Source organism: Cuculus canorus, chromosome 2, assembly GCF_017976375.1.
Source record: "Cuculus canorus isolate bCucCan1 chromosome 2, bCucCan1.pri, whole genome shotgun sequence".
In the NCBI taxonomy this organism is placed as follows: Eukaryota; Metazoa; Chordata; class Aves; order Cuculiformes; family Cuculidae; genus Cuculus; species Cuculus canorus.
Genome location: NC_071402.1, coordinates 92,186,568 through 92,208,832, shown reverse-complemented (window position 1 = coordinate 92,208,832; position 22,265 = coordinate 92,186,568). Strand labels below are relative to the sequence as shown.

Below are 22,265 nucleotides of genomic sequence, written 5' to 3'. Positions count from 1 at the left end.
GTACAACAGTTTTTATGGATTTATTGTTTCAAAACTTACTCAGTTTTCTCCAAAACAGAATGGACTTTTAAGAATTAACATTTCTGAAAGAAAATCCTACAGTTTTGGAGGAGATGTAGAGAAATGATCAAGATAAAAGGTGGGCAGCTGCTAACTTTGGTACACTTTGATGACGATAGAGCCAAGCCTTGAGTCTCATACCATCTTGATCCTAATGGGCACTGTTCAGATGATCTACCTTCCATATAAATCCTAGGGCCTCCTCTCCTGCTGGCTCTGAACACTTTTCGCTGTGCCTAAGTCTTAGGCTTTGGGATCCCCTCCCACTGACCCTGTGCAGGGACTTATTTACACGTCAGGCTTCCTGAGTATTGCCCTAAATGTGCATCATTTATCCAGTGACACTAGCATCAGCATGTTGATGTAAATCTTTTAGTGCTAGTGCACCATCAGGTGCTAGGACATAATTCCCGTGTTCTCAAAATGAGAAATAAAAAGCAAAATGGCAAAGCTAAGCAGTACATTAGGGAGCCGGGTTCCCCAAGCCCTCACTATGCTGCAGCAGTGGAAGCAGCCCATCTGGTTTTGCATGGCATTACTCTAACCAAGGTAACTATGAAGGTTTATCTAGAAATAGGAAAAAAAGCACCTCGTTATTTAAAACCTCTTGAAAGGATTTCTTGCCTCTGTCAGATGAACAGCTATCGAAACTGGCACGTTGGCCATGACATGAGTAATTCTCTGATGAATCAGTCTTTTTATCTACAAAATTATCCCATCAGAAATATTCTGATCAGCAGCAGCCTGAAGTCTTGAAGCTTAAGCTTAGTCATGGCATAAAAATGTCGCCAGTATATTTTTTTCTTTTGTAGCTGAGATTATCCATTAAGGACTCATAGTTTAAATTTCTCTCTAATAAACCTCCTTTTGTCTTAATGGGTCTTGCCTGAGCGAGCAAGTGAGCTATCTGGAACCTTACTTCACTAGTTCACAAAGAAGGATGTTTGTTTGGGCTTTGCATTTCCATTTAACAAGTGAGAAATAACATAGTAAAGGTAGAAAGCTGGTTTCTGTCTCTTTCAAAGTCAAAATGGAGAGAAAACATGCTTGATGGTGTCTTGTTAAGCTTTTTAGGATTACTCTAGTATTTCTCTTGATTAGTTCCTCTTTGCTGAAGCCTGATGGGCTTCAAATAAACGGAAGGTTTGTGAACCTGGTAGTGTAAGACCTCCTGCTGCTAAGGAAAGGTTTATAGACTAGTTCCTTCCATTATAGCTTTATAAATGGCTTTGTTTGAAGCAGTGTGCATTGCAGCTTGAATAACAACTTGGAGAATGCTAGTTAATTTGCTGTTTGAGAACCGGTGTCTCTTCAAGTAGCTTTTGGGGTGTTCTGATAATTGTTAGACAGATGGGGATATCTCTTCTTGACAAATGTTACCCTACCTCACACTCAAGTTTAGGAAATGTCCACTGAGTGTATGCAGAACTTCAGGGCTACAGATATGCAATAAGTGCCTTTGGCTCTGCAAATAGATGTGATGCTTATATAAATTATGCAGAGCCTTGCACAATTTATCAGGTCCTTCTGCAGGGCAAGAGAGTCAGAACTTCCCCCAGCTTCCCCAGCTGCATCCCAGAGTGTGCAGCCTGCCTTCAGGAATAGCTCTTCCCTTGAAAAGGCAGTGCCAGGATTGCCAGGATTGGAGCAGTATGTTCACACATAGCCTAGTGCAGCCTCAATGCCATCCTTTATGGTGTGATCTAACACTGCATGGTATCAGCAGCACCCCCTGTTTCAGAACATTTGAGTCTGTGGTGTCCACAACACCCAACTGCTTTTTCCAGTGACAAAGGAAAAGATCTTTTGAAATGTGAAAAAGTCCGAGGTGCTTGACTTTAAAATGGCTTTTTAAAAGAGGTGCTCTTTTCACCATAGTCCCTTCCATCATTGTTCTCTTGTTCCAAAGCAAATTTGATGCAGATTCATGCAGAATCTATGTATTCTCTGAGTTTAGATCTTCTTTCTTGATAACATGGCTTCATTGTGCTTTCTCAGCTGTTTCTGCCATTTTTGCCCCCCAGCTGTGTGACAAGCAGCTAGGGACCTGGGTAGCCTCTGTGTTCTGTGCCAGAACACGTGTGTTCTTATCTCTGTAGTGGTGCCAGTTCACTAAAAGTGTGCAGAGGGGGGAATTTTAGGACTTAAGAAGCATTCTTCAAGGAAAATCAATGTGCAATCAAATAGCTGAAGCTATACGATGAGCACCCTCTGCAGCACAGGTGTACAGTAGTGTTCACCAGAAAAGCACTGCAAGTATTTCTGATGGCTTTAAACCGATCAGACATCCTGCTGGTAACCAATAGGGTGGTTTAGCCTGCATGGGGAGCGCAGGAGTCCACTGCAAAGCTTCCCAGCAGGCTGAAATGGCCACTTCTCAACATGGAGCTCCTTAGCTGTGCTGGATCAGAGGCCAGGGTTCTGTGGCTCCCCATGCGGTATGCTTTGTGGCTGGGGAACCTCATGCCATGAACACTCTTACAAAGCAGCTTGAGGCACAGAGTTGGATGTTGCATACTGTGACTAAAAGAAGAGGAGGCCTAGCAATAGCAAAGTATTCAAAATATTTTCTTCTTCAGTTTTTATAAGTAGAAGTATAAACATGTGTGTGAGTGAGAACAATATGACAGCAGATTACGGCTGTTTTTGAGTCTTTACCCTCAATTTCCTCTTGCCACATTTACACTCTGAAACGCATGCATGTGTACCAGAATTCTTGTCACTCATGTGCACATCCAGCCAGAGAAGCTATAATCAGCATTTAAATATTACAGGAGCAGTTTTTATATTGATCACAGTGTCTTGTTGGCACTAATTTATTTGTAAGTGATGTTAAATACTTGAAATCAACCCTTCGGTTGGCTACCAAATGCATTTTTTGTGATGAAAACTAAAAGCAAATGGAATGGACTTTTGGGGGTACAGAGAGGGAGGGGAAAAACCAAAAACAATGGCAAACAACAAACAAAAAGCCTCAAACCCAAATGACAATAATGACATCTTTGTGTAAATATAACATTCTCCTGCAGTGTTTACAGTCCAAATGCTGGGGCACTGGAGAGGGTGAACAATCGCAAGCAAGGCAAAATTTCCTTCATTAGTATTTACTATAAATGCCTATTAGTTTTTACTTCGTTGTCCAAGCTGAATGCAAAATACCATGAAAATAAGTAAGTCAAATTTACCAGAAAAAAATTCCCTTTGCTTTTGCACTGGTGGTAGTACAAGTAATTGTGTCTGTTTTAAATGTCTGGAGTCTGACTCTCATTTATGCTGTTCTGGCACCTTTACAAAACTGTAGCATGGGTATAATGATGTGCCAGAACTGTGTGAAAAGGTCTGAGTGTACAAAGAGAAAAGAATTTATGATTTTTGAACTTGACAGAGCCCTTTAAGCTAACCATGGAATAGATCTGCTTGTTTTGCCATATATTGCTTCATCTCTGGCCACTACTGCTTACTATTGTCGTTTGTTGAATATGTAATAGAATTTAGAGATAAATTAAGCTAAATGTTTTGGCTTTAAAAGTGGGGAGTTTTTTTGTTTTTCTTTATTTTCATGGAACAAGCCTCTTTTCTGCTGGCACAAAGAAGGTCCTACAGTTTAAACAAAACCTAATGGAAATTCTTGAATGAGGCATAGATGCTGCAGTTAAAATACATTCATCCTGTTTTGTAGTGATGGGGCATCATCATGACTGGAATTTGTTGTTTCTTTTTCTGGTTGATGTGTAGCCAGGCAAAGATTCTGACTTAAGATCTCAGGATTCAGACTCCCAGCCCAGACTTTTTTGAGAATCATTCTCTCTGCAATTGGACAAAGGGATGCTTTATGGAACAAACAAGCCAACAAAAATAAACAGAGAGCTCACACTATTTTTTCATGTTTTCAGCCCCATGACATTTTGTTTTTCTTATAGATACTAAGCATGTGGGGTTGAAAGTTACCGTAGGTCACAGGCTTTTGCTCATTTCCTGAAGGATTCTAATACTATATTTCCTTTTTTTCATGAGGGAGTAAAAATAGTTTCGGACAGTGCACAAACAACCATTTTCATAAACCCCCTAAATTCAGAGTAATAACAATTCAGCCATCCAGGATATGTTTTCAATGGATTACTAAAGCATGTTTACCATCACATGAACCTTGTTCTAATGCAATTTCTTCAACTGGAAGTTTTCTTTTCTACTCTGAGCTGACTTTTGATTTTTAAAACATCACTGTGGCTGAGGGAGAGAGAGAAGGGACACTTCTTGTTTCTAAAGATCATGTACACACACATAATTTTCTTGTGCCAGGAAGTGCAACCCACTGCTCCAAGAGTTCCACCGGCAGTACCTTCTCTGATCATTTCAGTGCCAGGTTATCAGGAGATACCCCAGGCAGATATTTTTGTTGCTGGGCTGTCACATTTCTGTAACCTGTCCTGGCTACAACGTTTTTCAGGTCAGACAAGATTCCCGTATCTGCACAGTTACCTCTGGAAGGCATTTTCAACTCTCACGCAGTCCAGGGAATTGTTGCATTTAGACTGAAACAATCATAGAGAATACAAACCAGAACCATATTACTACACTGTGTTATTCAAATGAGAGGTCAAATTACCCCCACTGATGTAAGCAGGGTTGCCAAGGTCTAAATGAAGACACAACTTGGCCAAAGGTCTGTTTCTAATGTGAGGTTTGAGGGCTGGTAGGTCTTGCATCTAATATCAAACAGCTGTAAGGCAGTACCAGACTGACTAGAAAATAGGCATGCATTTCCAAAAACAAACCTTCCCCAAACAAAAACATAAACCCCAACAACCCCAAATCTTAATGTATTATTTAAACGTTGCCAGCATAAAACGGCAAATATAATTGTTCATTGTTGCTTACTATTTTAGTTTTGAATTCCCCGTATGAGATTATTTAGGTGCATTAAAGCATGCTAAGATATTTCAGTATGATGCTCATGTTGCTCTGCTCCTGCTCCCATATGCACCCTCAGACCCCTCAAGGGCTTATACAAAAGTACAAGCTCGGCTCTTGTATCATTTGCACCCCTGTAGATCTGTGGCAATTTCTCATCATTTGCATTTAGCAACAGAAAGCAAGGTCAAATGTGAATTTGGTGTATAGTTAGCATGAGCAAGAAGATAGCTCATTTACTAGTATTTAGTTGCATTTTGCAGTGCAGCTTCCAGTGTCCTAAGACTTCATGAGATGCCACTTTTATAACTATAATTATTCAGGAACTCAACTACAGACATACATAATAAATATGAATACATTGCTCAGAAATTGTTAATGGCTTGCAAAGTATCCTTTTTCTGAATTACTGCCAAGTTTCAAAACTGCATGTGTCGTCTTATCACATACTATACATTAAATGTTGGTCATGTAAGTCAGATCTGCCGAATGAGTATTTTAAATCTCAAACATAACTTTTTGGAAACTCTAGTGTAATGTCTTTTATTTGGCTTGGTTTCTAAATCAACATAGTTTTTTCATACTGGTTTGATTGTGTTTTCCTTACACTTTGCCAATTCAATATCTTTTACCTGAACAAGAAACAAAGAACAAGTAAACTTTTAACTAGTTGAGCATCTAATGTGGTCTAAACTCTCTAAAAAATCTGTAGTAAATTTACAGTATGCCCTTTTTTTTTTTTTTAATGTAAGTGGTATAGAAGTGGAACTTAATACAGCTTGTAAGTTAGCCATGAAAGAAACACGATCTTTTTTCCATCATGTTTTGGCAATAATAAACTTCAAAGAATCAAGATCATGATCATCTCAAAACATTTGAATTTATGCATCCTTCTTCTGCTGTACTATTGTAGTTCAGCTGATACTCTCCTGCTATGTAACATTGCTCTTAGTTTGGATTGTAGTCCCTTGTACGTCTTTGAGCTTTCAGCCCATTAACAAAGTCTTCCTTCCTGACTGAGACTGACTGACTCTGCTGCACTGTAGCAATGTTCTTTGCCTGTTTCAGTTTCTTTTTGTTTCCCACATGGTGACTGATTCTATAAGCAGACATTCTTTAAATTCCCACATCATGAAGAGGAGTGTGAGGACATGAGGCAGCATGGTGCACCAGACCCTAATCAGGTTGCTTTTCCCTAGAACGCTGTTTGTTCTGGGACTTTTGAGAACTTTTTTCTTATGGCCCTCTCTGAGTACTAGAAGCAAAAGATCCTGACTGCAGATGAAGGCTCCGAATGTAACTAGATAGAATTATCTCTGAAAGTTATAGGTAGATAAATGGATTAGTAAAGAGTCATGTATTATGTATAGAATATATCTGTGACATACAAAAAAGCTGTGAGGGAAACAGAAGCATAGAAAGGTTGATTTTTTTAAGAAAAGAGAACTGTAACATCTCAAAGCAGAGGAGATTAAAGTAGTATTTCCAGCCATTCTATTTGAATGAATTATTGTTTTTTTCATAAATACCATTGCTATTGTAGGAAATGGAAATGGGATTGTAAAAATTACTAATAAACATCACACTTTAGGTTTTAAGATAGCACCAGTTCCAAGGGACCAAATATGGTCTAACTCTGGGAGGCAAATTAGCATCCTGTTGAAATGGCTTTTGTCAAGCAGGACAATATAGTACTGGGCTGCTTTAAACTACATGCAGAATAACAGATCTTCTTGTCATCAGTCCATATCCATAGTGTGTCAAAGTCAAGATTTCTTTGCAGCACAGGTGAAATGAGATGCTGCTACCACAGGAACAGGGTAGTTTCTGCTGCTACACCTGTTTTATGATGGATACCTTCAAGCTATCTCTGCTCTTGCTCTGTCTGGAGGAGTGGCCCCAGCTCAGGCACCCTTCCTGGCTGGTTTGCCAGTGCACTGCTGCAGGTAAAGTAGACAGAAAAGCAAAATTCATTTCCCAGGCACCTGCCTGCTTTGCTTATGCCTGGAGCTGGTGCTGCTTCAAGAAGGCAAATAGTCTGGACAGGCAGAGCAACACTTTTGATGTGTGATTGCTTACTGATATAGCCTGATCTTTAGTTTTTAATGATAACTAGAAATGGAAGGTACAGTTGATTGTAAACTGATTAAATAAGAGGTGGAATCATGCAAGATTGCTAGTGCTTTTGTAATGAAGGGAAACGCATCCTGGATATGAGTGAAAAATGTTTCACAAGCATCACTTCACTAGCTTAACACCCAGCAAGGACCCCAAAATACTTTTTTCTCAATAACCTTTCTCAAAATATATTTTAACTTCAGAAAAACCTGGAACATTCCCATTCTCTGTGTGTTAAAATATTTGACGTCAATAGGTTTTTGGTAGTATTTCCATAAAATTAAGTCATCAAAACATGCTTGAAATTGGAGATTTGCTGCGTGTTTTCTCATCTTCTTCGGATAGGGCTCATCCATCCACGTAAGACACATAATGAGAGAAGAAGGCAAAAAAAAGCTGATGAACGGTAGTGTGTTCTGATTGGAGTCTCACATATTTTACATATACCAAAAAAACGGGGAGATCAGTTGAATTAGTTTTAGGCAATAACTATACAAAACCCAATTCTTTTCTCAGTGCTTTCATTCCTTGAAAAGTATCAGCTAAGTGTTTGATAACCCTGCTGACTTGAGAAGGCATTAAACCATGCTCGGGTATACTTGCCTCTTCTTGAATACTAAACAAATTTAGTTGGTGTTTTTCTATGCTTAGCATTCTGTTGATTGATATGTTGCTCTAGTAAGTTGGGGAAATGTTCTGATTGCGGTTAAATAACGTATAATGTATGGGCATGATTAATTCCTATGTTGCTATCACTCTAATTTTACTCTATCAAAGAAGTTACAGCAGCATAAAAGTGGAATCAAGCACAAACGCAAAGCAGAAAACATAATAATTTTTAATGAGATATGAAATTACTTTGGTGTATTATCTAAACTACTACAGAGTGTACATTTTTCATTGAAATTAAATATTTATATAATGTGATAAAATTCCTACTGTAAAAGGCATACAATTTTCTTTGGACAAATGGCGAAAAGGCATTAGATCTATATTTTTAAAACTCCATTGTTAATTTTGCTAATCATTTTATCAAAGTTTGCCCACTTGAAAGGAAACATCTTTTTTAGAGGTGCTATTTTTTGTGTTCTCCCATGTAGCCTTAGCTGAATCAACTTGCATTTACTCAGGACAGAATAATTATCAGTGTTCAAAATTTTGTATTATTTTCACTATGTAACAAAATCTAGTATAGTATAGCAATATCTCTCATTACTTCGCTGAGCAGAGAAGAAACCTGTCATCTATTAATCTATCAAAATTGAAACAAAATCATTACGGAGTAAACAGTTATGTTCCTTTTCAGTATCTGCTGTCTGATGTAATGAGGATGGTGTACTGACACACTGCTTACATTCCTTACATGACTTGTGAAAGCAGTAACTGTCTTAGCAGAGCAAAAAAATACCCACTGATATGAAACTTTAAAAATTTAAACTTCCAGTTTTTTTCATTTTGCCTACACAACACCCTACAGTTGTGTGTCTTTGCTATTCTACACAGACTGTGCTGCCTTTTAACACATTAACTAAGACTAAGCAAATAATTTATTTGGGTTTCTTTCCTGTGCTTTACTATTTATAGCTTGTGATGTGCTTCTTATGGTGCTATTATATATGTGAATGAAAAATAAGTGTTTTCACTTAAGGAAGATACTACCTCACCCTTGGTTGTGGACCAGGGCTCAAGTGATGCCAGTTGTGCTCTTCCAATACGTGTCTTTCCCAGGGCTCTCTTTTCCTGGCCCAGGTGTGACTGCTCACTAGTGTTCCAGGTGATTTCATCTAGCCTGCAACCTGAATCATATAAGCTCCTGAATGACATCCCAGAGAGAGGGTTGTCATGGATAAATTGCCTAGGCAGCAGCAGCCTTTTCTCAGTTTTCCTCTTTTCAGCTGCACTTCTGAGCTGCTCAAAGTTATTCCTGCAAGCTGGTGCTGTGGGCACTAGCTGTGCAATGCATTGTGTTGCAGATCTCGTGTTGCTTATTCTCAGGAAAACAGCACAGATGTGTGCAGCAAACCCTCTGCTTCCTGGAATTGAACCTCTTTTTTTATGTTGGGTCACATGTCCTAGGAGAGAAGACACTGTAGAGTTCTTCTCTCCGGGTGGGAGGAGAGGCGTTGTTCTCCTATCAGAAAACATGGTTATCTAGCTAGAAGTAATGGGAGGAAAATAGGGCCATGACTCTTTCTGAAGCTTATTAAGATGTTATGTTCAGGCAACATATATTTTATTATAACTGGATCTGGCAATGAGTAATATTTCCTAATTAATCAAAGGGATGCATGAGCTTTGCAGACCGAAAGACTGAGCATAGGAAGTGTCTCATGTCCAATTTTAGTCAAATTTATGTTGTTGTGAATTATTTACTTCGGCAAAAAATTTCAGGAATAGCCAGTTTTGGGAAAGACCCAGGAAGCAGGAAGATACTCCCAGTTACATTCTCGTAACCTCTCTGGAGCTGTACCAGTGCTTTATTTTTTTTCAGGAAAGAATTGTTTCTATAGAATTCAAACATACTTCTGAGCACACACAGGAATGGTAGATGATCTCATTACCTCTATCCTCCTTAGACTTCTTCTAAGGCTTTTCAAGCTCACCATGGACTGTTTTTCTAGTCCATGTAGACCCTCATGAGTCATGAATCTGGAAACTGAACTTTTGCATGCAGATGAGGATGGATTTGTGATAATGCAAACCTTCAGCTCATGAAGAAGCTTTTTTCAAATAGTCCCTAGTGGAAAATACTTCTTTCTTGCCTGGATCAGGCCAGGCTTTGACCATATAGATACATATATACACCAGTGAAGAAGAAGGGAGCTGTCAGTATACGCTCTGTGTTACAAATGTGGCAGGAATAGCTGTGCAGACAAGTACAGGGGGAAGCTATGTGCTGGTACAGATGAAAATATCAAGGAGAGAAGAAGAAATTGGAGTGTAGCTTTCAAATTTAAGCTGGGTCAGACTGGGGCTAGCTGTCAGTGAACCTCACAGTCCAATATGGGACAAAAATTAGAACTATTTAACAGAGCTAATGCACAAGAGGGTATGACTGGAGTACACATTTCAGCATCTTTCCTTTCCATGGCGAATCTATGTAAATAAACTTGTCACATCTAGGAGAATCATAACTGTTTCTGGCTTGTGGCTATTCCACAACCAAAGAATTGAGAATGCCACTCGTTAGTTCAAATACTTTTACAGTAACGAAAAACTCTTCAAAGATCTGCTGGATTATTTTCAGTGTTGAAATAAAACCTGCTGCTGTCTGTACTAGAATACTTAATTATTAGTATAACAATTTTCATATTAACAACATTTATGGATGTTTGTGTACATGTGAATAGTACATCCACAGAGAAAAACATCAGTTCTAAAGAGACCAGCAAAATTGGTAAGCTTGATCAAAAGTCAAGATTTCCAAGACAAACCTATCACTAAACTGATGGGATATTGAAGTGTCTGATGGGATCAGGTATTGTTTGTACCTGAACTCTGGGGCAGAGCTGTCTTTTTGTTCTGCATGAATTCTCACAGCACCCTGCACAAGACAGGTCTCGACCCCCTGCAGTATTTAGTGCATGAGGCTTGCTGCCTTGTCCCATGCAACAACTACCATTGCTACAGGAATCTTCATGTTCCAAGAGGAAAGTAAAGCAGATAACACAGAAGTCTTGACTGGTAGAGACACCCTGGAAAGGTCCATGCCACAGCTTTGTGGGTTGTCACCTTATTCCTCTCAAAAAAATCCCAACCCCCCAACCCAACAAAGTTTCTCACTTGCTTCCTTATATATGGGGGTGAACTATTGATGCAAATACACTTTTGTGATCCTGTCTTGGAGTCATTTAGTGCACCACAAGGCTATATCTATATGCTTATGCAGCTGTGCTGACACACCAGTGTTGTGAGGAGCTCCGTGTAGTGGGCACCTGCTGAGCCAAAGATTTGAGATGAATAGTGCCCATATTGATTTGCCTATAATGGAGTGGAAAAGAAAAATGTCCAGGTTTTGTTGCAGGTATTTTCATGGGGTATTAAATTGGTGGATTAGTTGCAAACAGCAGTACTGATAAAGTCTCCTGTCCATCTTGATGGCTGGGCCTTTCTATTAAAATGACACATAAATAACCTATTATGTCCCCCACCCATGGAAATTCAAATGCACCTGTCAACTTGATAAAGCACTTGCCTGGAGGGAAGCATTGTTTACATTTTCACTCCATTCTTCAGAAAAAGTGAGATTCTAATTATTTTTCCCACTGTAAATTAATGCTGACTATGATGGTTAGCATATCTCTGTATTGTTATATCTATGCAAAAGTTAAATAATAGAGCTGATCCATCATGTATTATGCAATGTGCATTTTTATGACAGGCTTCCCTCTGATCTTATTATGCCTTTCTTCATAAATACTTACTTTTTTTCCCAGGAGCTGGGGGAATCTTTGTTGACTGCTGGTTCAGAAGTTGAAATCTGTTCTGTGTGAAAAGGAAAATGCAATTTACATGTTTATCGGATGCTGAACTCTGCTGTCTTCCCAGGAGGAAAAAATAAGGATATAAAAGTATACTCTATTAATAATAAGCTTCATTGTAATAGGCAATTGGTCACAGTACACTAAACCATTTTTTTACAAACCAAGCACATCAAACTCAATAATGCAATAAAATTGTTTTTGGATATCTTAGACAGTAACTTTTGATTCATCAAGGGCAAACTTGTTAAGGTGAAATCAAATTCTTCCATGCATAAAATCATGCCAAACCTTTGCCCAAAACTTGAAGCTGAACCATATACCATTTATTAGCGTTCCTAGCAGGCAGTTTTACTTTTCTGGGGTTTTTTTTGTGGTTTTTTTTTTTTTGGTGGTTTTTTTTTTTCTTTTGGTGCATTTCATGGTTCCTGCTTGAATTGAAGGCAGAACTACTGAACAGCCCCACAAAGGGGGCTGTTTTTTGCAATACTGTGCTAAAAGTGAGAAATATTATCAGAAGAATTTTTGCTTTCTGTTTACTGAACTCAGGCAAGGAAGAAGACTCAGTGGCTCCTGATACACTCAGAGGAGCAGAGGAGGCAGCCTTGCCTTGCAAGTTCTTTTGCCAAGTTTGTCAGACCCAAACGGCTTGCATACCCTGTTGAAGGCTTCTGCATGCTGCCCTGAACCTTTGGCCCTTTGTCTGCTTGCTAGAGTAGATTTCTGGATTTCTAGAGAAGCATCAGTGCCAGGCATCATTAAAATGTTTGTAAGAGACAAAAATAAAACCCAGGGGCAGAAAAAGTAAGGAGTAAACTAACAACAAGGACCCGTCTTAGGAGTTGAGGCAACTTTGGATTGATTAAGTTCTGTTCAGCTTGCAAAAAGGGTTCTAGCTCTGTGGGGGCAGAAAAAAGATCATTTGGGTGAAGATGGAAGAGGGAATGGGATGGCAGTGGGAAATGCCAGTCTTGGCATTTCCTTCACAAAGGAAGACCTAAAACTTTGTCTTCTTCATTGCTTCTTTTTTACAATGAAAGCTGCATTTGTTTTACTGCCGTGGAACATCAAATTCTTACAGGAATAGGACAAGCCCTTCCACTACTGTCCATCCTGCCTGGAAGATGGTTGTGAAACTTTTTTCCTGCAGTTCTCTCTCCATGGCCTACCTCTGCAGTGATATCTGCAAGAAAGCAGCTGGGAATTATTTGGAGAAACAGATAAAATAGTTTAGAAACAGTTAGAGTAAATGACTGCATACGTGTAGTAATACAGCTATTGCTTTGACCTTCTATAAGTTGTTAACTCTGTGCTCTGTGGGCAGCCCCTTTCTACCTGTCTGTACGGCAGCTGGAGCAAAGGGGCTGCAGTCTGAGTGAGTGTCTAGATGAGTCTGTGGTAAATCTGTTTGCTAATAATTAATATCCATGATGGAGTAGTCAGTATACTCATTAGGACTATTGAAAAGTCAGAGAAAAATGACAATATTTCTAGATGAGGGCCCCCTTCCAAAATTTTCGGATGTGTTTTAGCTGAAGTGTTGAATTTGACTGAAAATCTTTCACCTTCTTTTTCCTAGCCCCCTTCCATCTGCTTGAAAGGAAAACTGGGCCTAAGCAGCCAAATTAGGAAAATTTTATGAAAAAAAATAGGCAAATTAGAAAAAACTCATAGTGATTTTGCTATTATTTGAAGACTATTAAAAAAAAAATTATTAAAATCCAGACTTGGTCAAGTACCCAATAAGAGACACTCTCCACGGGAACACAGCTCGTGCTATGCTCTATCCCACTGGTGCAAGAATACACAGTTCCTCTGCTTTCAGAGGAGGAAATTTTCTGAAGCCGGGGAAGATGCAACTAGAAGCTACCATTTCTATGTACTTACATTTTAATTTCTCAGGTGGTTTACAGCCCATGTAATGATCCAGGTTTAAAAGTGATATTTAGTTACAAGAAAGAGATTTGTCCATCTGACACATGTCACAGGCGAGTAAACGCATGTCTTATACCCAGATACATATTACATGCACATGGTCTTGGACATGTCGAGTGAAATCTGTGAACATAGACTTATTTCTTTTACCTATCTTTTCTCTGTGTTTAATCTGTTCCTGATGGTAGAAATCTAAAATAAATGTTCATTGCAAATGGTCTAATTGATAAACTTAGCTCCTTTGTTTTCTGTTTACAGATTCATTTTGAACCACACTGTTTTTATACAGTTCTATTAGGGCTATTTCCATAAATTTTTGCAGAATGTCTTCCACGGGCAGTTTTTATCCCATAAGATGAACTGCTCCACTGATCTATTTAGTATTTGTTGTTTCTGGTGTACATTTAGTCACCAAAGTCGTATAGTATTATTTCTGCTTTCTGACTGCATTATATTTGTAAACAGATGACTAATAAATAACAAATGTTGATGAGCAGATAATGAATAGCAGACACACTTATTTACACAGATATGCCCTTGTACGCATTAAGATCCTGGCTTCCATAGGGAAAATAGCTTTTTCTAAACACTTTTGTATATAAATCCTGTCTGTCTGAAGTTACTGAAGATGCTTTCTTAAGTAACTGATTCCAGCATCCCTTATAAATTTGGGAAATGAGGCGTGGAGAGAGATTTCTCTTACTCATCTGAATTAAACCCATTCTAGGCTTGGAATACAGCAGGATTCTCTGGAATAGGAAGGGAATGTATTTTATCTCCTTTCCTTAGGGCAAATTAATGGACAAAGGCGCTGCTATGCACAAGGAAATGCAAGAAAGCTGTGGCCTTTAATTTTCACTCTTTAAGGTTTTTGCTGAATTGAATATCGGTTTTCCTTGACTTAATACCTGAGGGTTTTTATGTTTGGTTGGGGTTTTTTTTGGGTTCTTTTTTCAAATTTATTTGGAAAATACTTATGGATGACTCAAGTATGGGGACTTAAAACCATGCATGATTTAGATCCAAAATAATGCGATGGTAAGCAGCAGACTACACTAGGAATGGGTGCATGGTGGCTAACAAATAAGTGACTTTGCTTTGTAATATCTAAAAGCATGAGATTAGAATAATCTTGTAGAAAAGATCTGCATTGCTGTTCATTTGGACATATCCGTAAACACGATGCTATCGTAATTCAGAAACAAAAAGACCCTCCACTGTTTCCCAGTGTTACAAAGCTGAGCAGCTTGCTATAAATCTATTCTGGGATTTCGCCTCAGTCATTTACAAAGAGGTTATTCTCTGTATATGGTTATTTTCATCATTCAGTCTGTCCATGTCAGTTTATTAAATAAATCAGGGAAGACTATAACAACAACGCTTCAGGCATTCATAATTTGACTGAAATAAACAATTCCTGGATACTACTGGTCCATTATGTTCATAAAGAGGATGATTTAGAAACAAGTTATTTATCTGCAGAGTTACTATAGACAGTCGTAGGTGGGGATATCACATTTGCCACTGATCTGGCTCTGTAGGTCAGAGTATAACTGTTATGCCACACATCTGGCAGAAGTCCTTTGCCAACACTAGGCCAAAGGTGTTTGTTACACCAAGACATTTACATGCTTCATTATTGCCCCAGGTGCAAGAGCATATGCTATCACTCCGCCAAAGTACTCTATTATGTATAAGCACGTGTACTTATATTTATACATTTAAGCTCTAAATATAAGGGACATCAGTATACCTGGTCATGATTTTCTCTTGATGGTATGACAGTTCTAATAGCTTCTCTTGTTCATGCCTTTGTTTTCCATTTCTCTAGTTTCATCGTTTATTTGAACTGAGTTCATTTTCACTTCTTGTAAAGCATCTCATCCGTCATTTGTTGGCTTGAAAATCATCCGCACTGTCAGAGCTAGTTCTGCTTGAGGTCCAGTCCTAACCTCACTCAGACTTCGATGCCACCAAGGGGCCTTTGACATAGGCAGAAAGGGCATTGTTAGGCGTGTCTACGTAAATTCTTCTCCTGAGTTGCTGGCAAGTTTTTTAGCAAGAGCATGTTAGAGGTGGGGCTTATAATACTTGGGTGCTGATCTTCCCTTGGAGGTTAATACTAGCCAGCTTTTGTTTTTTAATTCTACAGCTACATTGGTTTAGTGAAGATTGCCTCCAGGATAGCAATTCCCATATTTGCAACTCTTACCACAGAAAATACACTTACTATGCTTATGAAAGTTACTTGAAGTAAATACAGCACCCTCGACTTTTGATGCCTTTCTTTCCTGCAATTTCAACACTTTTGCCCTTGTGTCTGAAGTTAACAGCTTGTAACTTTTGCTAATTATTTGTCTTGACCAGCTTTTAGTTCTGCCCGTTCTCAGCTGGTTGTTTTGGTCTGTATTGTTCATTTTACATATTTACTTTGAGTGCTGTTTTCAAACATTTTTTATACCTTTTGCAATACATGAATCTGGAATTAGTTCACATTACACTGCTAATAATAATGCTGCAAGAATCAGTGCTGCTCATAATCAAGCATTTGGATACACATGGATATGCATAGTTCTCAACTGTTTTAAAAGAAGTTTTTTTATGCTGATGTCATCTTTTCAGACACTAAAAGTCAGCCTTCCTCTCATTCCAACTCTAGGTCAGAAAGTTTGAAGAATTCTTAATTCGTTTTTTCTTTTACAAAGGCTGCCAAACAACAGAAAATTACTTAGTGCCTTTATGCACTAGCGTGGCATTTTCTGTACCCTGACCTTGGAAATATTGATATTAATTGGCTGTGTGTCATGTGTGTAATATATTAATGAATATATGTTTATTAATATATTTGTATTTATAATGTTATTGTGTTCTACTTCAGTAACACATTTTTATACAGTTGGTATGGTATGATACAGTTATATGACAAAGTAAATTTGTATTTGTACATACAAATTTATTTTTGTCTCTTTTCTAGATTATGTACTGTTAATTTTCAAAGGGTGACATAATCTACCTTCTTTGTACAGGAAGCATCTTCCATTCCTTTAAAAGTCTGTGTACACGTCTGTGTATAACGTCACACTGTACGTTAAAAGAACAATGATTGAAATCATTGTTGTCAAGGAAAAAATGTATTAAAATTATTAATAAGACTAAAACTCACATGAGACTTACTGAATCATCTGATCTGACCTAAATTTATGACCCTTCCTCCCAGTTCTTCCCTTTGCATACTTGCACAAAGACAAGAGGACTGAAAGGAAAAAAACCCAACCCAATAAAGACCAGTGAAAAATGTATATTTGCATTAGGTCAATGTAACATTTTGTGATTATAATAACATAAACAAATAAACTATAAGGGCATTCACATCAGACCTCATTTCAAGCTGAACTATTATAAAGCGATTAACAGCCTCACACTCCTGCTGTAATTAAATCATGTTGTGAAATATTCAGCATTTGAACCTGTTCTGGCCTGCATCTTTTATCACTGAATTAAGATCCTTAATGTGTTTTTCTGCTGAAAGATGAACTTGATTTAAGGATTAGCGTACACTGCTCTGGCATTTTGTGGTTTCTTGTCAGACCTTGTGAATCTAGATCATAGCTAACTTCAGTTCCTCTGACATGTCCTATATGCACAGTCTCTTGACTAGCCTGTCTCAGTGGATTTATTAACTCATATTGTATTCCTGTAGAAATGAATGGACATTTTTGATTAACTTAACGATAGAAATTTCAGATGACAGTAGAGTTTACTTTTGGAGCTTATTTCAGGTTATGTAGGCCACAGCAGCTCTCTAGTGACCTATCACTTCACACAAATGCATTTTGAAAGTTTCAAGGCAGTGGACATCTGTCTGCCAAATACTTTAAGATGGTGCTAGCAAGGAGGGAATTGAACGATACTTCAGAGCTGGGGTGTCTAAATCCCCAGCTACCCTCAGTGCTACTCATTCCTTTCCTGGGATTGGTTTTCAGCTATTTTATCCCACTGCATATTACAGAGTCTGCCTGCCTTTAGGCAAACTCATGCTAGCAGATGACTTTAAGGAAAGGTCAATGAGTGATGCTCCAGCCAAGTGTCTGATTTCCCTCTTTTCTACTCGTGCCTACCGCAGACCACGGCAGTGCAACTCAGCACAACACAGTCAGGTTTGGAGGTGCCTTTTCACTCTCAGTTGTCTGATGGTCAGGCTGTGCTTTTAGGGAGGAGTGGACAAGTCAATCAGTATTGTCAGGTTCTCTTAGCTAGTCACATAAATGTCCTTAGAGGAAGCTCACCAGATCTTGAAATGTGGTGCCTGGTCAGGTGGGTTTTTTATTACTACTACCACACAGATCTGTCTGCTCAGGCTGGGTGGCAAGGCTCCTGATGCTGTACCTGGTACGATACGGATATGGTGCCACAGATATGACACCCAAAGCTGGGAACTTCTGAAGGAGGTCTTCTCCCTGGCAAGGCAAAGATTTGCTCAAGCACAGAGGTTTGAGTGATGTGGCTTTGGCTTCCAGCATGGTAAATATATGCTGTAAATTACACTCAGCTCTGGCATTAATTGAAAATGTATGTGGTACTTTACTTGCGTGAAGGTAGTCTAAGGCCCATGCTGTCCTCTGAAAAAGCTCTGAAGAAAGGAAGCAAGCAATACAGGGGAAAATGCATTTAACATAAAGAGAGTATCAAAGCAGAGATCATTCTGTTTGCTTTGTGGATCCCATGCAGACTGAGTTTCTGAGCTGGCTCTCCCAGCTGCTTCTCTTCCCTGAAGTCACAGATTAGAGAGAAGACATGAAACCAGGAAGGATTCAATGCTCTTGGCTGGGTAGGTCAGAGTTCTCCCTTGTGAGACAATGAGATGAGAGAGGAGGGCAACAGTGGTAGGGTCTTTGTTCCCATTTCACAAGCTATGTCATGGTCTCCTCTGGTAAACTCCATCTCAACAGAAGCTACCTTTCTGCTTTTGCATCTGTGTATGACAATCTTGTACGATACATTTGTGTTATAGGCAGAAGAAAATGCAGGGCTTGTCCTGTCCTTGTAGTTGCTGTATGTTCCTAACAAAGTGTTCTTAATAAAAGCCTTTTAACACCAGAAACTTTGATGTGGGAAATACAGACTGTGCATATTTTATCTTAAATTCCAGATAACCTTTCCTTGTTTTAAAATGTATAAAATCATTTAGGACTGATGCAAATGAAGGCTGACACTACAATGAGGTTTCCTATTTTTTCTGTTGTTCCTGGAAAAGCGTTGGAGATAATTTCCAGTGTGTGTTCTTGCTTTCTTAACTCACCTAAACCGAAACATCTCCTCAAGGCAGTTCTCAGAATAGCAGTGTGCATGTCAGGATCGTGGCGTTGGCACACTGTGCTAGTTTTGGGATTCCTCATAATGTGTAAGAACAGCTGTGGAAACATGAACTGGAACATAGGCAAACTGAGCTAAATCTAACTTTTCCCAAGGAGGGATGGGAAATTGTACCTGATGATTTTGGGATGTCTTGTACGAATCTCAGGTCTTTGTTTCAGAAAAAAGAAGGGAAATCTGTGCAAAAGATGTGTTTGATGAACCCATATTAAATTAGAGGTTTTCTATGGCCAACTTCATGAACGAGTTCCAATTATTTCAGTCTGTGCAATACATTTTCTTGAAAGAAGAGACATGTGCTAGACCACAAAAAGGGTTGTTTCCTTTGCATAAAGAAGAAGTGTTTGGGAAGAGCATGCCTATCATAAGGATATGGCAATATCACCTGTCCCTTTCTACTGTAAACAGGAGTAGCATCTCATGGGATAATATGTGACACAAAGGCCTTGTGAAAGTGAAGGGTTAAAAAGCTTGCACTGCAGTGTAAGTATAAAAATAATGCTTCTAATCATCAGTTCTAGTTAAGGATAACGCGTGCTTAAACTGTGTGCTACAGCCCATCAGAAGTCTTGAATTGTGCTCAGCCAGTGTAAAAATTTAACATGAAAAAGGTTAAATAGTAATTCTCACTGACACAGGGAGGTTCAAAACTGATCCCAGCAAATGTTTTTAGAGCAAATCAGGAAATTAGGTAACCATGTCAATAAGCTACCTTTATACAATGCACTAAAATATACCTTCTTTCCTCCGCCTCATCTACAATTCAGTTGGCAGCACGAGGTTATTTTAATAACACACAAGGATCAGAGACTAAAAAGTGCTTGTAGGTACAGGTGCAAAGGCTTCTCAAAGACAGAGGAATACAAATACTCGTTCATGAAATTCTCAGGAAGATTTCCTTTTTTTAATCAGCATTGCCATTTTATTGTTTAACCTACCCTGCTTGATCTCCCTACTTTTGGTTAATACGGGAGTCAATTACAGCTTCAACTGTGCAGAATTAACTTTATAGAGTGTACACTAGGGATTTGTCTATCTCCTCTATTTAGATCTATGTCATAAAAAAAATATGTAGTAGAGAACTCTGTGCAGGCACTGCATATGGTACAGGCTTTCTAGATTTATTGTAAAATCATTTTAAATCGGTTAGGCTCTTGCCAGAAGTTAATTAAATATGTTCCTTTGGTGGGGGGTGGGGGTAATCTGTGTGTGTGCGTGCATGTGCGTATGCGTGTGCGTGTGCATGGGGGGGGGCCTTCTGTCTCACTAGGTGGCAGTATCTGATTATATCTGGAAGGACCATGCCAGCAAGCCTGGTGTCTCCAGCTGTGACCTCCAGCAAGGCGAAGAAATCTCTGACTCTGCAACCACATCCAGACACAGCACCACCGTTCATGTCTCTGTCTACACTGTCCACCTCAGCAGCTTCCAGGAGCTCTACAGGCACTTCCTCAGGCTACCTGATGGGGCTATCATTGAGGTAGGTCCAAGCAGACTCCTCACCTTCAAAGACTGGCACTTCAGAAGTAGGTCAGCATCAAAACAGGACAATAGACCTGCCTGACCCTTCACAAATATACACTGAAATCTTCCATGAGAAGACTTCATTCCTAAACAGTAGCGTAAAATCAATGAGTTAATGTCTTTGCAGTGAAAAGTAGCAATTGAGTGTTGTTTATAGAGCCATTTAAAGGCAATTATGTAAGATATACATTGAAACGACACACATAGAGGTTATTTATATTTAAATGTACACACATAGAGATTGTATGTATTGCATATAATCACATAAGGTCATTCTGTACAGGAATTATTATATATATATACGTAAGTGTTTTAAGTATTGCATACCTTTTTTACACAGCTAGTACTATGGATATGGTCTTTCACTTAGATTTTCCTCAGATAAATAGAGCTAAGGCACAGTTAGATTACTTACTGGTATCTCACAGATTTTAGATTGAATCCTGGATATTTTCAGATTTTTAGCATCTTGTGCACTAAAATGCAATACAAGATGGTATTAAAAAGAAGTACAGCCCATTACTTCTTTCACAGGCTGCATTTTGTTCATTGCATTGTCGTTTTTGTTGTGCTTAGAAAGTTCATTTCGTTGTTGCTTTTGGTCTTGTGTTGAGAAACCTTTAAAAAAAATGGCATCTAAGAGGAAGTAGAACGAAAGTATATTACTTTACCTACCCAGATAAGAAGTGGGAGAATGATCACAGAGGTCTGTTTACTACAGAAAACTGGCACAAATGATGCTGAAGTACAAAGTTTTCAGCTGCTGATCTGTAAGCTGAAGTTTCAAGTATGCCTTTCCAGCATGAGGCAAACATTACTTCTTCTATGGTTAATGTTTCAAGGCTGTTTTCTTCACAAAAAGATTTTATTCTTTATTTCTTTGCCCTACTTGGCTTTAAAAAAATATCTAATTTAAAGGAAACTGTCCTCAAGGAATCCAAACATAATTCTCTGCCTCAGGAACTTGTGATTCATTAAAGTGAGGACTCCAGAGTCTTAGAGCTGGCCAAAGAAAACAAGATAAGGCATGTGGCCTACATGAAGTAGAACTTAATTATTGAAATAAAGGAACTGGCAAATCCAGGTCCATTCCTAAGTCTATTGAAGAAGATACTCATACAAATCACCGGCTAGATTTTTGCTAGAACACCTTTTCCCTGTTTGATGTCAACAATACGGCCCCATTCCTACTTTTCACCTGTTACAAACAGTAGCACTTTGTAGAATGGCTTTTCCCAAGTAAGTTCTTCTCAGCTTTTCTGCCGTAAGGTTTCATTCAGCTTCCACAAGACTGTGGAAGGATGGTTTTCAAAAACCAGAGGTGATCTTAACCTAGTGCATCGTTTCAGTTCATTAATAATCCTTTCTGTATTTCTGAAAGAGGAGAAATGCATTCCCATACAACGCAATTCTGTCTTCCCAGATAAGCTTTGTAGAAGCTTACAGCTTCTGAACTTATGCTGATCAGAATCCACAAAGGGAACACTGCACAATGTGCATGGCTTGAGTCAGTTTTGTACAGATTCTCACACCAGATCACAACATCATCTATCCCTAAAATCTATATGGCTGAATCTTATGTCATTGTCTTGAAAGCTGCATCTCTAATTCAGGGTGATCAGTGGATGCTTTACAGCATTTTCACTTGTAGATTCAAATACAATTACATATAAGAAATGTGCTTAACTAGTAATTGCAGTAAAACTTACATACAGATCTTACATTTAGCTTATAATAGATGTAATTATACATTTGTGTATTTTATAGGTCAAGGCATTCTGCTTCAGTCCCAAATTAGGAATATTCTATAAGTTAATGAATTTTAAAACTATACGCTGACTAAAGAGAAGTTAGCTGCCATGG

At 38.6% G+C, this 22,265-nt stretch overlaps 1 protein-coding gene across 1 annotated transcript in view; it reads left to right on the top strand.

Moving 5' to 3' along the window:
* LOC104062149 (uncharacterized) overlaps nucleotides 1-22,265 on the top strand; it is a 197,042-nt gene that overhangs the window by 154,487 nt on the left and 20,290 nt on the right. Inside the window, exon 19 of the mRNA XM_054057879.1 lies at nucleotides 20,149-20,358. Coding sequence (XP_053913854.1) covers nucleotides 20,149-20,358 — 210 coding nt within the window. The remainder of the gene's footprint in view (nucleotides 1-20,148; nucleotides 20,359-22,265) is intronic.